Source organism: Tamandua tetradactyla, chromosome 22 (genome assembly GCF_023851605.1).
Source record: "Tamandua tetradactyla isolate mTamTet1 chromosome 22, mTamTet1.pri, whole genome shotgun sequence".
Lineage (NCBI taxonomy): Eukaryota > Metazoa > Chordata > Mammalia > Pilosa > Myrmecophagidae > Tamandua > Tamandua tetradactyla.
In genome coordinates, this window is record NC_135348.1 from 12,700,343 (window position 1) to 12,726,929 (window position 26,587).

The window sequence follows — 26,587 nt, forward strand, 5'->3', positions numbered from 1 at the left end:
GCATGTTTTCAGATTCTTCTTTATGCTCACCTTGTATTTTCTTAATATCCTTTACCTCTTTAGCCATATTTTTCTTCATCTCCTCAAACTGATTTGGATTTGTTTGAACATCTTTGATTAGTTGTTCCAAATTCTGTGTCTCCTCTGATTTTTAAGGCTTCCATGTCCCTACCATGTTCCTTTGACTAGGCCATGTTCCTGTTTTTTTAGTATGGCTTGTAATTTTATATGATGTCTAGGCATCAGATTATCTTGGTGCATTAGCACTGATGGTTAATTTCTTTTCCTCGCCTAGGGCTTTATTATTGATTTGGCTTTGAGTTAATGCTCTTTGGTGATGCTCGCTTTCAACTTATACTAGATCTTTAGAATTGCCCGTGTTTAACTGATCAAAACAGTTCAGGGCCCCAGTAAGATGGTGCATACCAGTTCCAAAGGGCTTTGGGGAGAGGGTCAAGAAAGATGCCAAAATAAACTTTTTAGTCAACTCTCTGAAGCTGTGCTTTCTTGCCCTTACCAACAAATGGCATTCTTTGGCAAACTATTCCCCACAGCCTTCAGGAGGCAGTGGATTTTGTCAACCTCTATAGACTCCACCCCTTTGGGGGCAGCATTAAACAATGTCTGCAGGGAACCCTGTTCACGGTAGGCTAGGGCTGCAGTTCAGACCCAGGACCCAGCATTCCAAATCTGCCAAGCAGAAGCCATGCTTGTAGGTGCCTTGCCCCACTCTGTTCTTCTGGAGGAAGGCTTGCGCATCCCTCTCCATCCACAGCAGCCAGCCACAGACCATACCAAGGCTGCTTGCCTCAAGGGTGGTGGGGTGGGATAGGCGCTGGCCACTGCTGCGGCATGAGTCACTCGGTTTTTTTGCTGCAGCTTTTCAGTCTCCTTGTTCCACTCTTTCCCGAGTGCTCCACCTACACAGTGCTCACCTGGCTTACAGAGTCCCAGAACCATTGTTTCAGGTGTTTTCTACCTGCCCATTAGCTGATTTTCAGGAGGAATTTGTCCTGCAACTCGTTACTCTGCCACCTACCCTCAAAGTTCTCCTGCATTAGTATTTTGTTGTATTCTGATAAAGAGTTTATACTCTGCTTTGTAATAGTCAGTTTGTATCTGGAACCATGTGTTCGCTTTGGGTGCCAAACTTAGAGGATCAGCTAGAATCGTGTTCAGGACAGGAGAAAGGAAACGTGATAGTGAAACTTTCATGTTAGATAAAGATCTATTAAATAAAATGAGGATATAGGACCTGGAAAGGTCAGAAAAGGTGCTTTTAGTTATGGAAGATACATTATACCAAAAAGAAATAAAATGTATTTTGTTAAATTTCTAATAGAAGTAGGAATGAGGAATTGAAGTTGCGAGATTTTGACTTAAAAAAAAAAAAGAAAGGAAAGAAGTTATTGTTACTTTTTTTAAGCCAGAAAAACTGATGAGACTGATGTCAGTTTTATGAAAAACTGGCAGAACTACCATCTACCTTTATTTAATAGTTATGGCCATGTGTACTGTGATAGATTCCCTAAAGTTCAGCTGTATTTGTTTGTATGTAAATTCATTTAATAAGTTTGCATATATTTTCTTTCTCATTAAACAAAACTAGCATGAGCATTTCCTAAATTGGTTACATTGGATTTATTTTCATGTTTGCAAACTATCACAGTAAAGGATAGTATTAACAATTAAATAAGTAGTTTTCTTGGCATTACTGAGTCTTTCCCCATTGTGCCCACAAACTTTCCCTACTCCCACACACGCTTTGTACAGAGGATTAACTTGCCACTCCTGTACTCAGGCTTTAACCAAAGTTTTCTTATCCGTAGCTGTGGGAATTACACGCTCTTACCTACTAAGATAAAGTGGATTTAGTTGAAAGGAGCTGCCCTACACCCTCTAGAGCAGGGCAGATATCAGATACCTTAAGATAAAATTTTAGGATGCTGTCACTTAGGCAAATTGTAATCACCATACCCCCCCCCCCCCCAAATAAGCCCTCCAGATAGTGGACTAAGAGATATACTCTGTTTTTCATCCTCCCAGGTGGGGGTGGGTGGGTATGGTAGCGAAGACCTAACAAAGTCAGCACAATTTTATGTTTTCTTGGTGGGTGGAAGAATTTCCACGATATCTAATCTTTAAGCTCTAGATTGCTTATTTGACAGATTTGGGACCTCAGTTTGCAAATACTCAAGCTCCTTGCTCAGAAAGGGGACATAGCATAGATGGAATGATCACTTATCGATATATTTTGCATGGTACCTGCTTATTAATTCTCTCTCTTCCCCCTCCCTAGGAATTATTTACTTAACATCAACCCTGAGTCATTTGGGATCCATGACGCTTTTGTTGGTGGTCCGTGCTCGAGATGGTGGCGGGCTCACGTCCGTCACTGATGCTGACGTCACTGTGCACGTTCTCCAGACCGCGCTGGCTCCTGCTGGGTTTGAAAGGTCCACATATACTTTCTCCGTATATGAGGACGCGCCAGAAGACAGTCCTGTCGGGACAGTGAAAGCACGAGGGCCCTTGAGTAAGTACCTTCTGCATATACTATATTAAAGTCCAAGGTTGGAACGGTGCCTCTGTTTCTCCTGGGCTGTGCAAGCTTGAGTAATACTTTAATACTTTTCTTTGCACTTTTTACCTGACGTAGGAAGAATGAAGGGAAGTAGTGAAACACGCTGCTTGCTCTTTGTCCTTTCAACGTTGTTTCCATCTTAAACTGTATCTTCTTATGACTGCAAAAGTGATAAGTACTTTTAAAAGAAAGTTTAAAACAATGCAAAGTAATCATAATGTAGGAAGTGTGCGTCTCCTATAACCAACCTCCCAAAACACATACACATTTACAATTTTTTTATAAAAATGCATCCGACTATACCTGTCTTTCTACTGCTACCTTTTCTTTTCACTTACTATATACTGGACTTTCTGAGTTACTATATATTATTCTAGGTCATTAAAAAATAGTTATATAATATTTTGACTTATATATGAAGCATGTTTCATTCAAACATTTCTCTTTTGCTGTCAATTTGAATGACTTACAATTTTCTGCTAGTCTAAATGTCCTTGTACAACTTTCGAGCAAGTATCTTTCATACTTGTGTAGGTCCCTCTGCAGGGTAAATTCCCAGAAGTGAGTTACTTCTCCAAGATCTTTTCCTTCTCCCAGTCCTCTCCTTTTCCTCCTTCTCTCCTTTCTTCAGTGTTTGTGGAGGATATTTGACATTCATAGATAGATATAATATCAACATCAACTTAGTTGGGCTTCCTTAAATATATAAAAGAGGTATCCAATTTTGCTCTGGATCTCTTCCCATTTTACATATCGCCAGCAAAACGTGTGGCTTGCCCTTTGTCCAGCAGACATTACGTTTGTCCATTTATACATCTTAAACCTCACGCCCACCTCTCAACAAGCTTTGAGGCCCTGAGGAAGAAGTAAGACATTTTATTGTATCCTCTGCAGATAGATATACTTTCAGCATTGCCAAAATGAACTTTTTTTTGCACGCAGTGATTGCTTCCCTTTTCTTTTCAGATTCCTCGGAGCCAATCTTCTACAGGATCTCCTCCGGTGACCTGGACGGAAAATTCTCTATCCACCCTTGGCTGGGCACTCTGCATACCCAGAAGCCGCTGGATCACGAGACGCAGCCTGCGGTTGTGCTCACGGTCCAGGCGCAGTTCGGCAGCAGCCCAGCCTTCAGCAGCACGGAAGCCAGCATCACTGTCCTTGATGTCAATGATAACCACCCCGCCTTTCTCACAGCTTCTGACGAAATTAAAATACCCCAGGGCACACTGCCTGGCACGGCCTTGTACCTCGCGTATGCCGAGGACAGAGACAGTGGCGCGAACGGATTTATCCGCTACTCCATCGCAAGCCCGAATCCCGGCGTCTTCACCGTTGACCCCGGCCTTGGCGTGGTGTACCTCAACGAGAGCCTGCGAGGGTGTGAGCCGTGGAAGTACACGCTCACTCTCACGGCCCAGGACGGAGGCGATCCTCCTCGGGCATCCCAGCTAGTGCTGACGGTAGTTATTGAAAATCGAGAATCAGAGTCCTCCTTGGTTTTTGACAATCTGGTCTATCAGGTGGAAGTGAGTGAGTCCCTCTCCCTGACCACCCAGATACTGCGAGTGCACGCCCACCCACTTGAGCCACACCGTAGCACCCCAAAGCTGGTGTACTCGCTGGAGCCCAGCCAGGACTCTGCCGCGTTTGGCATCCGCCCTTACACAGGTTGGATTTATTTACGGCGACAGCTCGACTACGAATCTGCACAGACATATAATTTTAGAGCATTTGCCTGGGTCCCGGAGGACAGATTGTTGCAAAACGTGAGCACTTCTGTAACCGTTCATGTCCTGGATGAGAATGACAATTCCCCTACCTTCCTGCATGATATGTTCTTTTTGAAAGTGGAGGAGAGCCCTGTTCCCCAAGGGGCAATCGGCAAAATTACTGCAATTGACAGAGACTCTGGAAAGAATGGACAGCTGTCATATTTCCTTCTGTCTGATGGGAAATTCTTCAAGATGAATCCTACTACAGGTAGCATTTTGTAGCTTCTACCTAGTCCTTTAAATTCGGCCCCGACTAAACTCAAATTTTCTAGGTACAGGATTAGTACAAACATATCGCTAAAATTACAGTGTTTGGTAAATACGTGCATTTGATTATAGTATGTGTGAATTTAAAATCAGGTAAAAATTTAACAGTATATTACCTGTATAATCTGTTCTGGTCTTGCCTTGCATCTACAAATCCCCGATGTGTTTCTTGTTCTGAATTAGAGGTGCAGTCAGAAATGGGATGAACAAATCCTTGTGTTAATTTTCCATCATCCTTTCATTTTCATTTGTCGTTTTTCACAATGTCAAATAATGTTCTATGGAATGTCAGTTTCATCAACATAAAGCTAGAAATCAATCCAGTAGTTACAGATTTCAAAATCACTGCAGGGCTAGATGTTCCTCTTCTCAGTTTGGTAAAGGACGAGAGGGACAGGTGAATATCTGCAATGACTTTTTTCTTGAGATCTTAATTAAAAATTAATTGTTAAAATGTTACTGTATTTTCCATTTGTACTGTGTAAATTTACAAGAAATTTATTTAATCCCTATAACCACGTACAGGCAAAATGTAATTCTCCTGCAGCTTTATCAGCCGGGAAACTGAAACGCGGGTCTTGGAGCTAGTGAGAGGGAAGAGGCACCGTTATATCACGGCCTGTGTAGATGGTGCCCCTTGCCCTTTAGTGGCCAAAGCATTTGAATTCATTTTTAATTATCGTCAAGCTTCTAAGAGCACCTTTATGAAAATTAGGAAAAGGCACACAGAGGAAGCTTTTCACGACGGTATGTGGCTTGCCGAGAAGAGGGCCAGCTGAGCTTCAGCTCCCGGTCCCTCCCTAAACTGGGGCCCCTCTGCAGCGAGCCCAGGGCCCAGCTCGACTTGGTGGCTGTGTTCACACTTTGCTTTGTGGCTCCATCATTTTCTAGGTCTTCCATTTCATTTAGTAACTTCATTTTTTTGTTTCGTCTACAAGCTGCAGCGGGCTCCCCTATTGCTTCTTTCTCCCGCAGTCGGTCCGGTGCCCAGGCCAGGTGTTCAGTCCTAGTTTTGTTGTGTGGTCTTGAGCAAGGATCTTACCATCAGAGCTTCAGTGTCTTTACTGTGACTAGGGGAGATGATCCCCCCCTGAGAGGTAGAGGGCCACCTTATAAACTGTTGCCCTCACCGGGGCTGGGTGCGCTGCAGCAGGGCAGGGTGGAGGGACGTCCTTCAGCCCATGGGGATGTGACTGCCCGTGTGTCCTGCGCTCCTCATGGAATTTCTAGTCAGCAGGCCTCTTGCTCCCATCGGGCCCTGACTTGGCATTGTCCACGCCCCCGTCCCAGGCTGAGTCCCACAGTCCTTTTCGCCACTGCGCTCCGCACATCTGCCACCTGTCAATCAGAGTTGATTCATCAAATAAAAGCCTGTTTACCACTCTCAAGGTAGAGTTTTCAGAGGAGAATTACAATATGGAACATGGGACAGCACAGTTGTGTGCGGTTTTTGTTCATTCAAAAAAATAATTTAAAAAACAGTTATAGTAAGCACTGAATATAAATCCACTAATTCTGGAACTTACCCAAGTGTGAATAGTCTCATGTGGTCTTCATTTCGGCTTTGTGTTTTGTTTTAAACAATGCCATTTTATTTGGATTGGGGTGGGGGGAATCCTTGGCAATAGGAATGTTAGGTGGTGTTTCATATTTGCTTTCTTACAAATAGGTATTTTCATAAATGGTGAGGGATGGGCTGGCTTCCTGAGAGGGCACTCAGCCTCAAACAGCCCTCAGCCACAGGCAGGGCGTGTTCCAGTTTTATGCCTGAGTCTCCATGGCTGAAATGAGTGAAATAACCAAAGGGAGCACAGTTCTAGATAAGCATATGTCAAGTAAGGCCTGTAATGCATTCACAGTTATTTGGGAAGTGTCTGTCATCACTATTTGTAGTGATGTGAGATAAAAAATGTCTGAATAAATAAAAGGCAAACCATTGCCTAAGGAAACTTATAGGTTTTTAGAAAGATGTTTTGCTATTATTTTAAAGTAATTATAATCACTACCATGGGTGTTCTAATTTATAGTTTACAAAATACTTTAAAATGTATATTTTGTTTGTTTGTTTCTGTTAACTTAGGAGATAGGCCCGGAGAGGTGATTGCATGCCCAGGGTGGGAGAAATGAACCCAAACCCAGAAATTGTACTATATCGGAGCTGGTCATGTGCTTGCCACTATTTTGGATGGCAGCTTAAAGGGGGGTGAGCAGTAATTTAATCTTCCAAATTATTACCAAATTCCCGCAGAGTTTGTTTCAATGAATTCATTTTGTAGTTCAAACAGTCGACAGCAGATCATTTTAAATAATGACACATTTTCAGTGGGATTTTCAGCAACAACTTCACAAAAATTCTTTTAACAGCAGAGCCACACGTCTAAGCGCGGGGTCTTGAAGTCGTGCCTTGGCTCAGAACTGTGTATTCAGTTATCCTTTGTGCGGATCCTTTGGGTGCGGTGCATCCTGCCTCTCCTCCTGCACAGCGCCTGTCTCCTTGTTCTCTGCCCCTCAGGTGAATTTGTAAGCCGGGTGGCCCTGGACCACGAGCATCGCGGCCACCACCAGGTGACCGTCCTGGCGACTGACCACGGCTCCCCACCACGGAATGCCACCGCCGTGGTTTACGTCTCAGTAGCTGACAGCAACGACAACAGGCCCTATTTCCCCCAGTGTCCGCCTGGAAGGGAACTGCACGTCAAGGTGTGTGGAGTGAGGCCCCGAAGCAGCCTCGCAGTGGATGTGTTATGAGGGAAGGCTACAACCTGTGTTCTCAGCACCATCTGGTGGCAACAAGTGTGAAATGACCCAATCGGTCTCAGGGTGGGGATGCCTACGTTCCTAAAAGACCTGGAAGAGATTTTGCATTTTTTTCGAAAATGATTATGCATCGTATTTTGGGTTGCACAGTTATCAAATGATAATGTAATTCTCCCCTTTGTATACAAACGTAACCGTCCACCATGGCCAGGAACGCTTAGGCGTGAATTGTTTATCCAGTACTTTGAATGCATCTCTTTGTGCAGACCTCCTTATGAGCAACTGATATAGATCTTTGAGATGGCAGTTAGTGGAAGGGGTGCAATCTATAGCTGTAGAATGGACAGACATACATCCAGTGATCGTGAAAGCTGATCCTTTCAAGCACATGTACAATATTTTAGAGCTTCTAATATATTTATATGATCTCATCCTTTTATGTTTCCAGGTTTTGAATGTTTTATAATGTAAATAACAAAATCGGCATATTAGATCACGTACATAATTTATAAATAAATATATCTTGGAGGGATTCATTATATTTTAAGTGAATGGGCTATGTGAATAAAAGGTTTGGAAGGTACTGCTCCGAAACAGTTGAATAAGACATTCAAAACGTGCTTGAATAAGCATATGAAACAACTCAGAAAGGTATTTAGGAAGTTATTAACTTTAACCTGATCTTCCAAAGCCAAAAGAAATATCTTACCAAAACACAACATTTTATTATCATTATGGTTTCTAATTATGTCATGAAAATATCCCATGGCTTAATTGAACATGCTTACTTCTCAATATTCTGGAAAGTTCCTGTTAATTAATGAAGTTCTTTTCCTGTGTGAGGTATGTTTCCTGCAATAAAAGTTTATGTTTACTTTTAACATCTCTTGGACCATAACAACAACCGTTTTAAAAATGAGCTGAGAAGGGGAAGAATGAGGAGCCACTAGAATACTTAAAGTGCATCAAAAATCTAAGATTGTTTGATTTGAAATCTTTTTGTAGAATTGGTTCAATACTTCAGATAATTTGTTCAAGTTGAGTAAAGTGTTTAAATTTGTTCAGTTGCATTCTTTTCATAGGCTTACACACATATTATTTTTATATGGCAGACATTTGAATAATATGTGGCTTTTAATATTCTGAAGAATATTTAGCAGTAAGGTGGTCTTTTGTTTAAGATTCATCGATATTTCTTATTAAATTTTCTATGCCTTATTTGTAAGCTGTTTGTTTCAATGACAGGTTCTGGAAGGTCAGCCGGTAAATATGTTGGTTACAACTGTGTTTGCAAAGGATCTTGATGCAGGAAACAATGGAGAAGTTACATATTCAGTATCTTCAGGTAAAAGTCACGATTCATTAAAAATTAAGAGCTTTTACATTTTTCTCTTTCATTTCTCAACTATCTGTCTCCTTTTTGAAATACAAGTTCTATTTTGATTATTCAGGATGCCCTAGTTAGTTTTGAAAATAATACCTAACTACAAACAAAATATGTTTTTATTGTTTGGAATCATTTCTATTTTTAATGAAAAAATTTAAAAGTTTTGTAAAAAATCATAGTTTTTCTCTGCTCTAGATAGAAATCATCCACCTTAAATGAATATGTTTTATTGAAAAGAAGCAATTAGTAAATAGGAATTAACATGAAATGCAAACAAATGTATTTATGAATGCAAAACAACTATGAATCTCTTTAAGTTTTAAATATTTAAGTCCAAATAGACATGACAAAAAATTAAATGTTTTTTAAGGTCAGAGTATATCTTATCCAGAAAATCCCACATATGTTTGTACGTGGAAGTGTATATAGGCTTGCACTTATGTTTTTCTTTTAGAATGCACAGGTCTCAGATTTGTTCCAGTAATTACGTTGCTTTTCAACTTTTCAGTTGGCACTTGTTTTTTGCCATTTTTAAAGGTATTTAGTGCTGACACAAACATAGGAAAACAACAGACAACGCTGCCCTTACTCACCGATAATTTGATTGTCCACATGGAAAACCCAAGGGATGATACAGGAAAACCATTGAAATTCATAAGAAAGCAAGTTTTCTGGGAGCAAAGCCAGCATACAAAAATTAGTAACATTTTAGAAACTCAGCAATTTTCAAAGTAATCATTCAGAGTAATTAAACAAAAAACAGTAGGGTGTAAGAAGGGGTTTACTGTGTAGCTAATGAAGCTTAAACTTTGGGTCTCTTTGCTTGCACTGATTCTTCTCAGGGGGCAGAGGGCAATTTGTGATTTGTAATAGTGCCCTATTTTTTCTCAAATACGTAAGCTTGAAACCTAGCTGCCACCATCCCCAGCTCCCCAAAACAGGATTTGTCCTGATTAGGGGCATAGAGAAAATCTCAAGAAAAGATGTACAAGACTTTTATGTAGACAATTGCAAAATGTTAATAAAGGACATAAAAGAAGAATTCAGTGAAAAAATATAGCATATGCATGCTTAGGAAGGCTCAATTGTCATCTTTAGGATGACAATTCTTACAAAATATGTATGTTAATTTGATATAATTCTGATCAAAGCCTCAGCAAGTTTTTGGTGGAATTTGACAAGCTTATTCTAAAAGTCATATGGAAGAGCAAGAAACAAGGAATAACTAAGGCAATGTCAAAGAAAAAAAAAGCAAAACCAAATGGGAGCTTTGCTCTACCAGATCTTAATTTATAAAATGTTTGTAACTAGGACATTATTGTATTGACTCATTGATTGGCAAATAGGTCATGGAGAAAAAAATGGAGAGCCTAGCCACACAACTCAGACATAGGGAAGCTTGATATGTGGCTAGGGTGACAAATAAATGGGGAGGAGATGGGCTAGCAATATGTGATGATGATGTAATTCATTATACAAATGACAAAATAAAAGTATATCCCTACCTCTCGGCATATCAATGATGAGGTTATTTAAAATATAGAAATTCTAAATAAAAGAAAATATGACAGACTATATGATATTGAAGCTAAAGAAAGATTTTTAAACAAGAAGAAAAAAACAAAACTCATAAAGGAATAGATAGGTAAATAGACTGTATTAAAATTTGAAGCTACACAAAAGACCATAAAGAATATCGTAAAGGCAAGTCATAGGCTGGGAGAAGATACTTGCAACCCACATAACCAGTAAAAGACTGTCTTAAGACTTTTTAAAGGGCTTCTATAAATCTCTAAGAAAAAGACAAACAAATTAAAACCTGGAGCAAAGGATAATAACAGATAATTCAAAGAAAAGAAACCTGAATAATTGAGAACTTTTAAAAATATGTTCAGCCTACTTGTTACAACCAAAGACAATGTTTGATCAAATTTAAGATGTGATTATGCTATACCCTTGAAGTTCCCCTTCTGTTATATACCCTAGAGTAACTCCCATAGATGGGTAGAATGATACATGTAACAGGCTATTGAATGAAGCACTGTTTCCATTGAATTGTATAGTATTAGCCCATAACGTAGTATATTTGTTTGGAATACTCTAGAGTAATGGAAATGAAGTGCTGGAGCTTTGTGTATATCAGCATAGAGAGATCTTAAAAACAAAGGTAAATGAAAAAGGCAAATTGCAGAAGATATGCAGAATTATGCTAAAACAGTGGCTTTGAGCCCATTTTAGTGCCTGTCTTTCACTGAGAAAGTTACAGATGGTTCTTTCTATTAACTCTTTAATCATGGAGCAGGGGTCTCTTTTTCTTGTTCTTGTGCCTACACAAGGTGTCCTATTTCTTTACCTGAAAAGGTTTCAGAAGTTCGGTGCAAATTTCCAGATATCTGAACAGCGGATTGTCCGGAGGCAATGAACGTGTAGCAGATCCATGTATGAGAACAACTGTCCTTTTGTGCCTCTGTCTCCTACTTCAGGGAGTCTTTCTCCTTCTTTTTGATTTCCCATTACTTGCTTCTTAACTTTCTCTCCCCATTCCTTAGCCTGCTCTTATCTGGTCCTGAGGAGAAGAAAACTGGCTTTGTAAATATGCATTCAAGAGTCTTCTGACTGTTAAATCAATTAGGTCAGGAAGATCTTTGAATTTTTTTTCCAGTTTTAGTTTGGACTGGGGAAGGGAACATATTGCTTTGTATACCTGGGGGAAAAGGAACACATAAACACTCATATAGATCTATAACCCTTCTATAAGACCATTATTTTAAAACAAATAAAATCATGTTATATTATTATTTATGGATATATGGGTTAAAAGATACACTCTCACATTAGAAGAGTGGCTATCTATAGAGAAGAAAGAGGGAATGAGATTTGGAAGTAGAGAAAGGTCCTACTTCTGAATTTATAATGCGTACTGCTGTATTCATTTCTTCAAAGATTTTAATAGAATATTGAGAATTGATCAGTCTGGAAGATGACACATGGTTAATTATTATATGTTTCTGAATGTTTGAAGTGTTTATTACTTTCTTTAACAAATTCAGCTTCAAAAATATTATTCAGGATATAATGCTATGAAAAAATCTGGTGGTGTATTGTGTTATTCGTGTATTTGTTTTTACCTCACCTATTTGCAAAATTTTTAAATGCAATTTTATTGAGATATATTCACACACCAAATAATCCATCCAAAGTATGCAATCGGTGGTTCACAGTATCATCATATAGTTGTGCATTCATCACCGCAGTCAATTTTAGAACATTTTCATTACTCGAAGAAAAAAATTGAAAAGAACACTCAAAACATCTCATATCCCTTGTGTGTCTCTATTTTATTACTCATTTGCCCATAATCTGGATAGGGGTGTGTCAGCCTCATGGTTTTCACAATCACATGGTCACGTGATAAAAACTAAATAGGTTTACAGTCATCATCAAGAATCCAATCTACTGGATTACAAATGGACAGTTTCAGGTATTTTCTTCTAGCTTTTCTAATATGCTAGGAACTGAAAGAGGTATCTACATAATGCATAAGAATTGCAATTCTATTTGAAATCTGTCAGCTACTGAAACTTTGTTTTGTTTCATTTCTTTTCCCACTTTTGGTCAAGAAACCTTTCTCAATCACACCATGCCAGACTCATCCCTGAAAGTCATGTTCCATGTTGCCAGAGAGACTTAAACCCCTGAGAGTCATGTCCCAAGTAGAGGGTAAGGTAGTGAGTTTTTTTGCAGAGTTGACTGAGACAAAGTGGCCACATCTGAGCAACGAAAGAGGTTCTTTGCAGGTGACCCTTAGGCATAATTATAAGTAGACTTAGCTTCTCTTCTGCAGGAATAAATTTCACAAGGGCAGGCCCCAAGATCAAGGGCTTGACTTATTAAATTGGGAGTCCTTAATGCTTGTGAAAATATCATGAATTCCCGAGATGGGGAAGTTTAATATTTCTACATTTTCCCCAGTCCCTCAAGGGGCCTTTGCAAATGCTCTTTTATTTTCTGCCCAAAATACTCTGGGTTGTATCAGGGTATTACATTAACTTGTACAGAATAATAAGCTCTCAGTCCTTATTCTAGGTCCCATGTTGTGTTGTTTAAATAAACTGACAAGACAGGTTAAATGTTTGAGTCAACAACAAATTATAATACCAAGATAAATATCAGTATAATAGGGACAAATATATGTATCATATTCATGAAAGTATTCTATCATATTCCTATGAGATAAAGTAAATCAAAGCATAGAAATCAAAGGTTACATGATTTTCTGCTCTAGACTCTGAGTATCTAAAAAAACAGCAGCTCTGTTTTTTTGGTCTTTATATCCACTCTAATTGGGAAGGCTCTGTCCCATAGTAATGACTCAGCAACTGTTGAATAAAAGAAGAACTCAAGCTTTAGAAAGTTTTTATGGGTTGTTTGAAGTATTAAAATTTTATTGAAGAATACTAATCTGTTTAAATAAATGCCAATCAGTTTGAACTGGAAGTGTCAATATGGACAGTGACATATTTTGGTGTGTGAATTGGTGTGTATATTTTATTCACTGAAAACATCCAGAAACAATAACCAACCCAGAAGCAATGTACACCCCTAATGCCCAGAATCTGGTCTCCTAAAATCATTTTCTACCAAAAGGAACCAGTAGTCCACAGAGAAATAGCTGATTCCTGGTCTTGGACAGGAAACCTACAAGATTAGCTTCTACCATTTTGTCAAAAAAAAAAACCCAGTACCCAACTTTCAGAGGACCTCAAAGTGCAAAGATAGGATTAATTTGAGCCTCAATTATGATAATAATGGCAATATATTGAAGCACATTTTGTTGGGGCATTGAAACATCTTAGTGAACAGATATTATGACTATTTTGAAAACCAGTATTATTTTGAAAATTGGTAAATAAAGGTTTACTATTAAGCATTTATCCTGGCTTACCTATAATGAACAGCTCTACTGCATTATCAAAAATTAACGAGAGGAAGTTTCTCTTTATTGAAATATTCCAGCTAATAAATGAAGAAGGAAGGATAAAATATTATCCTTTGGAGCATTTAATGAATCATGAGTGGATCTAGGCATTGTACATCAATGGGAGCTAAGATTACAAAAAGAGGCAGTCAGACATGTGCCTGTAAAGGAAAAATTACAAATGGCACTTATGAAATAGTCTTGCCAAGAAATTGAACCTGATTCTGATCAGTCCTCTAGGCTGACCTGACAATTAATGACATACACAGAAGAACATGTCTACACAATGAAGATGCAACAGCCAAATCTGGGCCATGGGAAACTCTTCAGGATACGTGATCCAGTTTCTTCAACAAATGAGTTGCAAGGCTAAAATAAAGAAGACAGATAGCAAGAATTCAGTGATGGAAGAGCGATGCAATAAATGGACTTTATTTTGATCTGAATAAACTAAATGGCAAACTCTGAAGATATGTATATGTTTATGAAATGTTTGGAAATTTGAAAACTGGATATTTGATAATATTAAGGAATTATTAATATTTAAGTATAATATAGTATTGTGACTATGTTAAAAATATTTCTTATCTTTTAGAGATTCATGTTGAAATACTTATAAAAAAAATATGATTGGGGATTTGCTTCAAAACAAAATGAGGAGGAGGTACAAGGATAGTTCAGTGATAGAATTATTGCCTGCCATGCGGGAGACCCAAGTTCGAGTCCCGGTCCATGCACTTCCCAGCAGACAAACAAGCAAAGCAAACAAAAACAAGCACAAACAAAAAATTCAACAAATGGTGTTGCAATAACATGATATGACATGGAAAAATAATGAAACATGATCCCTCCATACAGCATACAAAAAAATGAGGAAAGAAGTTATGTGGATCGGGTGTAGATGAAAAAAGATTGACCATGATTTGATAATTATTAAGGCTAGGTGCTTGGAATGTGGAGATTCACTATAATATTCTGATAATTATTTATATATTTGAAAGTTTTCAGAAATCTATTATGTTTCCTATATGGATATATTTTTAAGATAGTTTTTATTTAATACTCACATAGTTTAAGTGAGATAGATATTCCAAATGATGACAGATACATTTGGATTAATTGATTCTCTGTTTCCTGCCTTGTCAAGTAACATTAATTAATGTGTTTTTTTTTTTGTATGTGTGTAGAAGATAATTCTGATCACTTTAAGATTGATGCCAACAGTGGTGAAATAAGAACAACCACAATACTTTCATACGATTATAGACCTTCCTACAGGATGACTGTCACTGCCAGTGACCAGGGGTTGCCTCCTCTTCAAGGACAGGCAGTTATTAATATTCAGGTAATGTCCTGTTGTCACCTTAGAGTGTCCTGGAGGTTGTATTTGGTTTTCATACAAGTGTACAGAGTGAAAATGCATTAAATATATGAACACTATTTTAAGAGAGCAGTGTACATGTGTACTTTTTAATTTCGCTAAAGAGATGATTCAGAGCCAAATGATTTTAAAAATTAGCTTTGTAAGGCTCTTGGCAAGATGCTTAACTTCATTGTAATTTGGGCATTTATGTTGCTTTGTTCTTAATGAACAAAAGTATCTTTTCTTGATTTCAAGGACCTGGTAAATTTCTAGGAGAAACTTACATGTAAACAAATGGCCACACAAGAGATTCCAAAGATTTTTATAAGTTTTTAAAATTAGAAAAGCCACTTGAAATCCATAGATAAGATTTTACTTTAAACATAGTGAACAGAAATTATGAGAAATCTTCACGGTAGAAAATATTACCCAAACCCGTCAGAAGTAAGCTGCTTGTGAAACTATGTAGATTTCTTTGTTCACATACATGATATTCAGTAGTGTTAATGTAAGTGTGTAATATATAATAAGCTAGAATATATTTCCCCAAGAGTTCTGTTTCCAAATTATAGTTTTCAATTAAGACTATGTGAGTTAGAAGAAATGTCTGTAAGGTCATATCTCAAGTCTCTTGTTTCAGATAAAGAAAGATGCATGATACATAAAATATATACAGATGCTATCAATATTATATTGGTCTCTAGGATTAAGAGTAATTTGGAGACATGTTGGAGACCCGGGTTTGATTCCCGGTGCCTGCCCAGGCTAAAAAAAAAAAAGGGGGGTTAATTTGGAGAACTAACCATCCCATATTTCCATTGAAGAATCACAAATCTACACATCAGGTTAACTATAGAATGGCCTCACAAATTACTCTTTCACATGTTGCAACGATTTGGAAAGTGGAGCATCCTGTAATTTCTTATATCCTAGACTTTATGGAGTTTTCAATCTTTGGAGACATACTGGAATTGTATAATATAAAAGATGTTTTTTCTTTTCTCATCCGTTAGTATATGTGTATCACACAAGTGGAGTGAATTAGCTTCCAAAATACTATCAGGACATATATTAACTCAACTTTTTAAAAAATACCCCAAATTAACAGCCCGTTTTATTCTTATTTCAGGTCATACCACTGTCCAAAGGGAAAGCTATCATTTCCCAGAATATCAGACATTTGGTTATACCCGAAAACTTGAAGCCTGCAAAACTAATGAGCTTGGTAAAGTCATCTGATCACTGTCAACAAGATCATAGAGCAAAGTTACATTTCAGTATTGTTGCAGATGACAGGGATGGTCACTTTGAAATCAATAGCTCAACAGGAGACTTTTTCCTTTCTCAGGAACTTGATTATGAAGTAACATCCCATTATCTTGTCAGAGTGGTTTCTACAGACCATAGCACAAATCCCCCTCTGAGCAGCACAGTCTTCCTCAGTATCGATGTGGAAGACCAGAATGACCATTCCCCGTCTTTCCAGGATGAGTTCATTGTGATCGGCATAGAGGAGAATGTTCCCGTAGGAACTCTGGTGTATGTCTTCAATGCCAAAGATGGCGATGGCAGTTTTCTGAACAGTAGAATGCAATACTTCATTGAGTCCCATCACCCTACAATGAATCCGTTTCTCATCCACCCTTCGTTTGGCGCATTAGTCACTGCATCCCCCCTTGACAGGGAGAGGGTTTCAGCTTTCATCCTGATGGTGACGGCATCTGACCAGGCTGTGAATGTGACAGACCGGCGATTGAGGTCCCTCGTGGCAAAGCTAGTGGTTTTAGATGTGAATGACCACAGCCCCACTTTCACGTCTTTCCCCATCGCCCATGTCAAAGAGGATGTGATGGTGGGCTCCCTGGTCCACCACGTAACTGCCCAAGATCCAGATGAAGGAAGGAATGGGAGTGTAACATACAGTATCCTCTCAGGAAATGAAAACCTGGCTTTTGTCCTGGACAAGTCATCAGGTACAGTGCGGTACATTAAAGCCTCTGGTCACTTGCTTGCATTTATCCCTTTCATTTATCTCTTTGTTAAAATTATATTTCTCCAAATGCATATCCTTTATACAAAAAAAGTTTTTTAAATATGTTTTCACAGAGCCCACCTTAATTGGCCTATTTGTTAATATCGACTGCATTCTTTAACTAGCTCACGTTTTGTGGGCTGAATATATAGTAGCAAACTTCTTTGCCCCCATCGTGAGTCTTTACAAGGTAGGAGATAATACAAAAGTAAATTAAGGTAGGGTGGGCCACGGTGGCTAAGCAGGTAGAGTTCTCGCCTGCCATGCTGGAAACCTGGGTTCAATTCCCAGTGCCTGCCCATGCAAAAATAAAAAGTAAATTAAGGTAGGTGGATAACAAATCAAGAGCATTATTTAAAGCCTTTAGTGTGGAAACTTATCTTTAAGATAATGCAAACATAGATTCGTAGATATCAGGAAATAGTATGTCTTTAAGTGGTTGGATTGATTTGGACATTAAGACCATTGCTTCTCACATCAATTGTAACATCATTATTTGAAGAAGGATTTATTCACTCTCAAAAACTCCGTAAAGTATCACTCATTGTCACCTCTCTCGTCTCCCATGTTGCCAGATAACAGCTACTGAAACTTTTAATGTAGTTTTGCTGTACTGGGATTTTAGGTACAAAGTATTACTCTTACGAATTTGGAAACGAACTTGGAAATAAAAACTCTACCTGTTTTTGAGGAATATTGAAAAATCCATGAACTTCTATCTCTTACTCTAAAAAATAGAGTTGTTTCTACATGAGCCTTAGGAAAAAACTTCAGATGTAAACCATTTGGCCCAACTGTAAGTAAGAGCGTTATTTGGAATGGAGCTGAGTGTGTAGGATTTGGAAATTGTGCTCATAGTCTGGCTATATTCTGCTGGAAATTTTCATCAAAATATTTATTAAATCCTGTACATATGGTTCCATTCTGAGGCTTGTGTGGACATAATCTAAATGCCCAACTGACAGAGATAGAGTCCAGACATAGGCTGCTGATTACACTTAGAACTGGGGTTCTCAAGGATTTGTTTTCCAAGATGGCTAAGGAAGATCTATTTCAGTTTGTTAAAGAGAACAGATAAAATTAGAATTATGTCCCTATAATATAGTTATGACTTTTGAACAATTGCAGTGGTTGTTTCAGTTGAGAGACTTTTCAGAGATGTGAAAGGAAAATTGCTGAATGCATTCAGATGAGATGGAGTCTTTCTTTCTCCCACAAGGCTCGTATTTCTTGATAAAAAGACAGTGAATTTTCCAACAGCTTATGGCTGTGAAGTGTAAACTGAGGACTGATTATTGAAAAATTACTTGGTAAAATCTGAGTCAGTGAGCCTCTTCTTTAATTATTTAAATATAAATTCTTAAAGGAATTCTTATAGGGTGAGCATGTATTAGAGAAGCAAGCAGCAGTCCTTAAAAAAAAATCACAATTATAAAATGTAACCGTTATAAGTGTACAAGTCTTTGTCATATTTTCCCATGTGGGTGTTCACTAAATGGCAGTAGATTGGAGACATATTTTGTCCATGACGTTTGTTATTGTCTGAGTGTTAATGTCTTTACTCATTACTGTTAATTAAAAAGACAGTTAGCTGAGACCAAGTATAAAAAGATCCTAACTCTATCAAAACTAAAATATCTTTAAAAATATATAATCATACTTACATTTTTGGAGCTTGGTCACTTAAATGGAAAGTGTTTTACCTGAAGATGTTTATTAACAAGTATCCTAGATGTCTTTTGAAATTAAGATAAATGTTAGGTAGATAATTTCAATGGTGTTCTTTTGGTAGATAATGGCATATGGTAAATTATATCTAATTTCTCCTTCATCCTTACAATTTAGACTGGGATAACTTTTCTTAAAAATACTACCTCTTTAATTCTAGATAATATGTAACCTTTTGGTCTTTGGCAATTAAAGCTTCTGAATTTTTATCAAGTGAGGTAAGTGAGACGACACGGTAGAGTAAGCTCGACTTCTCTATGGAGCATCTATTGCGTGTTATTTCTCTTCTCTTTACAAACAGGCTTCCTTACCACAACTTGTCCTTTGGATTATGAAGTTAAGCCGCAGCACGTTTTGACCCTTCTTGCGAGGGATGGTGGCCATCCAGCAATGTCCTCGTCGCAGACTTTGACTATTACAGTTCTTGACGTAAATGATGAGGCACCAGCATTTAAGCAACACCTGTATAAAGCTTCAGTTAAAGAAAACCAGAATCCAGGAGAGTTTGTCACAAAGGTCGAAGCTCTGGATAGAGATTCAGGTAATCTGAAAGTATGGTAACTGGGTAATTAGTTAAAAAAAAACACTCAAAGGTTATAAGTGACATAATTTAAATGAAAACAGGAGTTAGTTCTCCCCACCTTCTAATACTTCTTTCATGGCCATACACATAACACATGCACATGCACAGATAATGCATCCCTTTGTAAATAGTATTTGTTATATTGATCTTTATTATTATTATTATTTTAATATGGAGCGCTTCACTAATTTGTGTATCATCCTTGCGCAGGGGCCACGCTAATCTTCTCTGTATTGTTCCAATTTTAGTATATGTGCTGCTGAAGCGAGAGCTCTGATCTTTATTTCTAGCAAACTGCATATACCTAATTAATATACAATTTGTCAATTTGATCACGTTAATAAGCAGAAGTATAGACAAAGTACCGTGTTTTTCAGAGTCGAATAATTATATTCTTGAGTACAGGAGGATAAATGGTTCTTTATTTCCTTTTTCTAGTGTATAGTGAAAGCGCCTGGGATGCTAGAGACACATTGCCTGGATTTGAATCCAAGCACTATCACTTACCAGCCATGTAACCTCGAACAAGTTACTGATTTCTGTCTGCTCTTCTGCAAAATGGATATAGCAGTGCCTACCTTGTAGTTCGTTATAAGTTCAGAATGAGTTATCACATGTAGAAAGCTTAGACCAGTGTCTGACACAACTTAAGTCCTCCATAAATGCTCACTTCCATTTTTACTATTATTATTATTAATGTCAGCAGCTGTGTCCAGACAAACGACTTTGAAGTGAACAGTTAATATGGCTATGGATTGATAAAATTCTCAAACTTCCTTTTCAGTACTCCTCTGGCTCTTTTGGCATCCAATATTCATTAATTTTTAATAATTTATTTTTATTTCAAACAAAGTAATTATCAAAATACAGCACAGCATTTTCCATTATCAGCATTGCTGAAATTTTGCGTCTGAATTCATATGGGTAGTCTCACCAAACAACTCTAAATTCGCACCTGAACATATTAGGTCCATTGCATATCAGAATTATTTATTTGTCCTATTGTTGCAAGAATTACAATAGATGTTCCACAGGAACCACAGTGTTAACAATAGCATTTTCTCCTCAACTATTAATTAAAGGAGTAAAAGATATGTTTATTTGAGTTTTTAACCTAAATTATATACCATTTGGACGCTTTTCCCTTTTTTGAAAAACATCATCTTTTAATGAAATCCCTTTTACATAAAAATTTGCCTGTGATGCTATGAAGTCTTTCTTTTCAAGGACTAACCTAATTTTCTCTTTTTTGACCAGAGTGGGGCAGTATGATCAAAGAGGATTTCTTACAGGACTCCAAGATAGGACCGTAGCATGCTAAAAATTGTACCAACCTGTGCTTAAAGAAATATTTATTTAGCTCATTTCTGGCAGTATCGTTTTTAGGGCAATAGAAACATTGGAGAACATACATATGTTTTATGTTTCACCATAATACCAGTTCAGTAAAATTCTGTTAGAATGTTCTCTGTTGTCAACACTGTGGGAAACCAAAAAACACACAAAAAACAAAAACACTTCTTAGCATATATATGCACACTCCGTAACGATTGCTGATATGTGATTTAGCAATCATTAAGGTATACAAAATCTTCCTCCCCCTTGGCCTTCTTTTATTTAATTAATTTTGTTTTTTTTTCTGATAGACTCTACTGGAAGTATTTACTTTGCTTTGATATTTGAAGAGAGAGAAAGGAATTTTGTTGCAAATATCAACTAAAGATGATTATCATAACTATGCTCTTCCGATTTTTATTGTCAGGTTGTTTAGTGTTGGGGCTATTTTCTTTCATATGGAATGATCTATAATTGTTATTTATAAAACTGAATTTAAAAAAGTATGCCAACTGAGAATTTTGATGCACAAATTATCTGACTCTGAATTTATGGATGTTTGAAAAATGCACCAATCTCTTTATGAGTCTGATGTAGCCTCACATGTATTTTAGAGACAATTTTGAGTTATTGGAAGTAACTGTTAGGTGGCCCAATTTGTTAAGCAGGTGATTGTGTGAGTGCATGTTAATTTGCGTGTATGGATGTGCTTTCAAACATATTTTCCTTCAGTCTTTTTTCCCTGCTAGTTGGGTTAAAGCAATGAAATAGGATTATGCGTGAGAATTAAATGACGTAGTCTAGATTATAACATAACTGGCATCACATTGGAATTTATGAACAGTTTACTTTATAGTATGTATTTTTAAAAATACTATAGCATTACTCAATACTAGAAAGCTTAACATATGTTTTCTAGCATTATACAACATTATACAATGCAGTTCTGTGTTGTTTTTTTTTAAATGTAAGCCTACAGTGTGGCTCAGCATTCAAAACCCGTGGGGATTTGGGCACTGAATGTTTACGGTGTATGACTCACACCAGTTCTAACAAAAATCTCTTCTTGTATAAAAGGAGAAAAACAACTACCAGGTCTTAACCAAGATATTAAAAACTGCTGCAGGGTTTAGTGCCACCAACAAAAATTCCATTGTTAGTGAGTCTAGCTCAACAGCACCTCTTAGTCCTGGAGGAAAGGATGTCCTTCCAGGCAAGGTGCTTCTCTTCTGGCTGATACATTTGCTACAGTTTCAGTGGTTAAAAAGTAATTTATCAGAACATTGCCATAGAAAAATGTTGAATTGTATAGTGAGATCTTGTTTTCTTCTCCATGAAATTGTTTTCCCTAGCTGGGTTTATCTTGAGTAAGCTCTATATTTGTGTCTTAGAAAATATCTTGTAGTTGATGTACAACTACAACCAACAGCTTGCGCTTGGGAGCGAGGGAGAAATACTACCATGACAGTATTTTTTCAAATCTAGGACACCATTAATTATAAGATGCATTTGACTTAAGAAATGTTAAAATGTGAGGGAGAAAATGTGTCTTAGAATTAATGAATGATAATAAGTAAATGCTCCTTACCCTAGCCTTTGGAATGAAACTCTTAGGTGGGGAGGGAGGTATCAGTTTTATCCTTGCAGGACACTATAGGGTGTCCTCACAGGACTCAGATAAGAGCAGAGAACAAGGAGTAAGGATGCTTAAAACGTCTGAATGTATGGCTTTTCCTAATAATAATTTCTCACCATAGTAGACTACCAATTGGCTATTCTGTTTTTTTTTTTAAGTCAGTTTGTTTATGGAATGGTATTAATATCAGTTCTAGTTTGCTAGCTGCCAGAATGCAATATACCAGAAACAGAATGCCTTTTAAAAACGGGAATTTATTAAGTTGCAACTTTACAGTTCTAAAGCTGGGAAAATGTCCAAATTAAGGCAAGGGTATAGAAATGTCTGTCTAAGGCATCCAAGGAAAAATACCTTGGTTCAAAAAGGCCGATGATGTTCAGGGTTTCTCTCTGAACTGGAAAGGCACATGGCGAACATGGCGCCTTCTCCTAGTGTTCTGTCTAGGCTTCTTGTTTCATGAAGCTTCCCGAGAGGCATTTTCCTTCTTCATCTCCAAAGGTCTCTGGCTACGTGGGCTTTCGTAGTTCTTGTGGTTCTGAAGCTTTCTCCAAAATGCTTCCCCTTTTAAAGGATTCCAGTAAACCAATCAAGACCCATCTGGAATGGGTGAAGTCACGTCTCCCTCCAGTCAAAGATTCCTTCCCACAATTGGGCGAGACACATCTCTGCGGAGATAATCACGTTTCCATCCTACAGTATTGAGTAGGGATTAAAAGAAATGGCTGCCTTCACAAAATGGATCGGGATTCAAACATGGCTTTTCTAGGGTGCATAATCCTTTCAAATGGCACAATATCCCTGTATTATTTCTTAGGCAAAATATCCATCAGGTATGCTTTATTAATGGTTGCTCACTGACACACTCCCCGATTCTTTCACCAACAGCATCTGACCCCGGCTTTAAATTCCACTTTAAGCCAAGGGGCGCATAAAGAGATCTATAGGATTTAGGTCCGGGTCAGTCTTATTGACTTGCACCCTGGTTCTATCAACTTTGATTCCAACAAAGCTCTAAAGGAGGAATTTGAAGGTGGGCCAGACTCCTAAGGATGCCAAAACTTGAATCCTCCTCTCTGGGCCTCTGAATATTGCTGGAGGCAGTTGCATGCTGATTGAAGCTACCATTGACTCAGTCTGTTTTATTTTTACTAATCCCTTCTTATTGTCCTGCTTGCCTTTTGTATATTATTCAGTTGCTATCTCAATTTAAATTCCCTTTTCATAAGCTCTCATTATAAATGCATTTACAGAAAGGTCAAAAAAATAAATGGATGAAAAAAATAAGATCTACTCATAATCTCATTCATCCAAAATCACTGTTAAAATGCTGATGTATATTAATATTGCACTTAGCACCACATTGTAGTATAATTATGTAATTGTTCCCATGTCTGTCTCCCTGCTAGGCTGTGAATTTCTCATGGATTCAGAAAAATGTTTTATTCACTCTTTTATCTCCGTTGAATAGTGCAAGATATGCTTCAATTTACCTTCGCTACTTGGGATGCATTCATTTATTTATTCCTTCATTCAACTAATGAGGCATGGTCCTGTTTTTACTTTAGAAATGTGCCTGTATAGGCACTGTTCAGTTGAGGAAATAGATGAAAAAATAAAATCTTCCTAAAGCATAAACCTGAAAATAGCACAACCTTCTTCAGAATTCTTTGTAAATTCCCAATAGTTTGGGGGTGAAAAGTCTGTCTCTTTTAGCTTAACAAACAGGCATTTTACCAAGTGACGTCAGCTTTCCTCTCTAACCTCAGCTTCTTTCGCTTTCCCATCCTCTACTCTGGGTCAGGGACTCACAGACTTTTTTCTATTAAATGCCAGATAGTAACTGTTTTAGCCATTGTCGGCCTCGATTGTAGCATTGTAGCAAGAAAGCAGTCATAGATAATACCTGAGAAAATGGCTGCAGCTGTGTTTCAAAAAGTTTATTCACTGAAACAGGTGGTGGGCCAGATTTAGCCAGCGGGTCATAGCTTGCAGATCCCTGGTCTAACACGTGTGTCTACTTATGATGTCTCCCTTACGTGCTGCTTTGCGCTCATCAGATCCAGCCATCATGACATCATCAAAATGGATCAATGCATTGTTCACCAGGTGAACGACAGCTCTGCCAAGCAGAATGTGGCAGACAGAAAAAGAGTTTACTTAAAGTACTGCTGTTCGTGCTGGGAAGAAGCAAATTGCTCCTGAGGGAGCTTGCAAATTGGGGCAGTGTTTGTTCTCAAAAGGTGTTCTCTGGGACCAATAGTACCCTACCATCATCCACCATACAACTAGTATAGAGCTTTTCAAGGACACTGGTGTCTTCTAAATAATGGCCTTCCTGGTGTCTATGTGAAGGAATGGTACTCTGGACTCTTGGAAAAATGTTGCAGGGGCAGGACAGTGAGCATGTTGCACATGGCCCATCCATTCTGACATTCCCATTTCCTTCCTATTTGGATTCTTTACTGTATAATATGCAAGGAAAGACCCCACATCACAACAGCAATGACCATAGGCTGACATTGAGGTTAACCAATCAACAAAACTGTCAAGAGATGCAGCTCTATGCACCAACGTGTTAAATTCAAAATCTCTGGTAGGCACACCTTATCCACAAATCCAGCTGAAACTAGTGTTATATTTTATTTTCACAGATCGTACATCCTTAGAATTGATTTCCACACATATGCTCCAGGCTTCTCTTGGCATCTTTTTGAGACTGTAAGCTACGTCTGAGTCAGATTTACACATTGCTGCCTACATATGCCAAAATCTGACGCCAGTTGAGGGTATTCAGAGGACTAGGTAACTCCTTGCAAGTACCTGCTGTATCTGCCACCAGTTTTGAAGCTGATTTTCAGGGTCATAAATTTTAGAGTTTCCATGTAAGTTTTTGGGTCTTCTAAGTGTTGCTTGAGCTATGAGTTTAAAGTCTCAGCTTGTAATTTTCTTTCCATAAATTCCCAGCATTTTCAGAAACAATTATCTCACACCATGTACTATATTATGATCATGTGTTCAAAATCAGCACCGTTTGGGTCTCTAAGGATCTGATTATTTTAATAGTCACTTCATCACAGTCAGACTCCAGTTATTGATTTAGTTGATTATTCCTTCTCTGCAAGTAAAGGATTTCTAGTATTTCACTTCCAGTGGTCAAGGAACTCAGCACGACATTCAAGGCCAACGACAAAACTAAATCGATCCCAGAATCCCTGTTATTTGGGTCTATTCCTGGTGCTAGATACTGAATCGATCAGGGTGAAATCAGCGAAATTAGATATTACAGTGCAGGTGATGGAAGGCTGTAGAAGTGAAAAGGGAGTACTGAGGTAACCAAATAATAATAATAACTCTTGGAGGCAGCTATTACCTATGTCACTGAAAACCAAGGAGAAGAAGTTGGAGTTATCAGTGCCTAGAAAGAAATGAGGAAAGGGTTCCCATAGAGCCTGGTTTTGGGGGGATCATAAGAGGCTGAAAGCCACAACCAGTTGCTGCTGCCAGGCAAAGCACCCTTCTGATAGGGACAGGATTGCAAATGGAAGAAGGAAGTCCTGTCTCCTCTCCTGACTCTCCATAGCACTCTAGTGTCTCTCTTGGCAGGGCCCACCAGGAACTGGCTGGAAATACAGAACTGTGGTTGCACATCCCCAGCTCCAGCCCAGAGCAGGGAAGACCAGCCTGAGATCTAGGCACAGTTGTTTAAATAAGTTACTAGTACACCATGTAATGAAGTTGGGGAAGAACAGACAGAGGGAACAACTGAAAAAGCTTCAACAGAAAGAAAATTTAGAATGTCCATGGAAGCGAAGGGTATATTCTTGATCAGTTAGCCAAGAATATGGAGAGGGAAAGAAGATAGTGAATGAGATTGGAGAAATAGGCAGAGTCAGGATTACATGCGATGTCAGAGGCCTGGAAGGGTGTTTGGATTTTATTCGGAATGCATTCAAACACTCGTCCCTCTTTACCTGGTGTTTAGTGTCTCAGCTTATACAGAAAGTCTTTCATTACTCCCTAAGTATATTCCTCAAAGCAATTAATACTTACCCAGTTACATCTTATCATGTGGAATTTTGATTGCTTACTTACTGCATCCAGTGCTCTATCTGCATCTGCTGTGAGGGTAGAGAATTTGTCTTCCTGTTAGCAGTTATCTTCT

The 26,587-nt window shown here is 38.1% G+C and overlaps 1 protein-coding gene and 1 non-coding gene across 2 annotated transcripts in view; one reads left to right on the forward strand and one right to left on the reverse strand.

Annotated features, from left to right (window-relative positions):
• Positions 1-26,587, forward strand: part of DCHS2 (dachsous cadherin-related 2) — a 300,220-nt gene that overhangs the window by 205,330 nt on the left and 68,303 nt on the right. Inside the window, exons 4-10 of the mRNA XM_077139745.1 lie at positions 2,300-2,536; positions 3,551-4,567; positions 7,139-7,326; positions 8,629-8,728; positions 14,936-15,093; positions 16,241-17,084; positions 19,173-19,412. Of these exons, the coding sequence (XP_076995860.1) occupies positions 2,300-2,536; positions 3,551-4,567; positions 7,139-7,326; positions 8,629-8,728; positions 14,936-15,093; positions 16,241-17,084; positions 19,173-19,412 (2,784 nt within the window). The remainder of the gene's footprint in view (positions 1-2,299; positions 2,537-3,550; positions 4,568-7,138; positions 7,327-8,628; positions 8,729-14,935; positions 15,094-16,240; positions 17,085-19,172; positions 19,413-26,587) is intronic.
• LOC143666407 (U6 spliceosomal RNA) lies at positions 19,620-19,728 on the reverse strand. Its single transcript, XR_013167607.1, has one exon. It is a non-coding gene; the product is annotated as a U6 spliceosomal RNA (small nuclear RNA).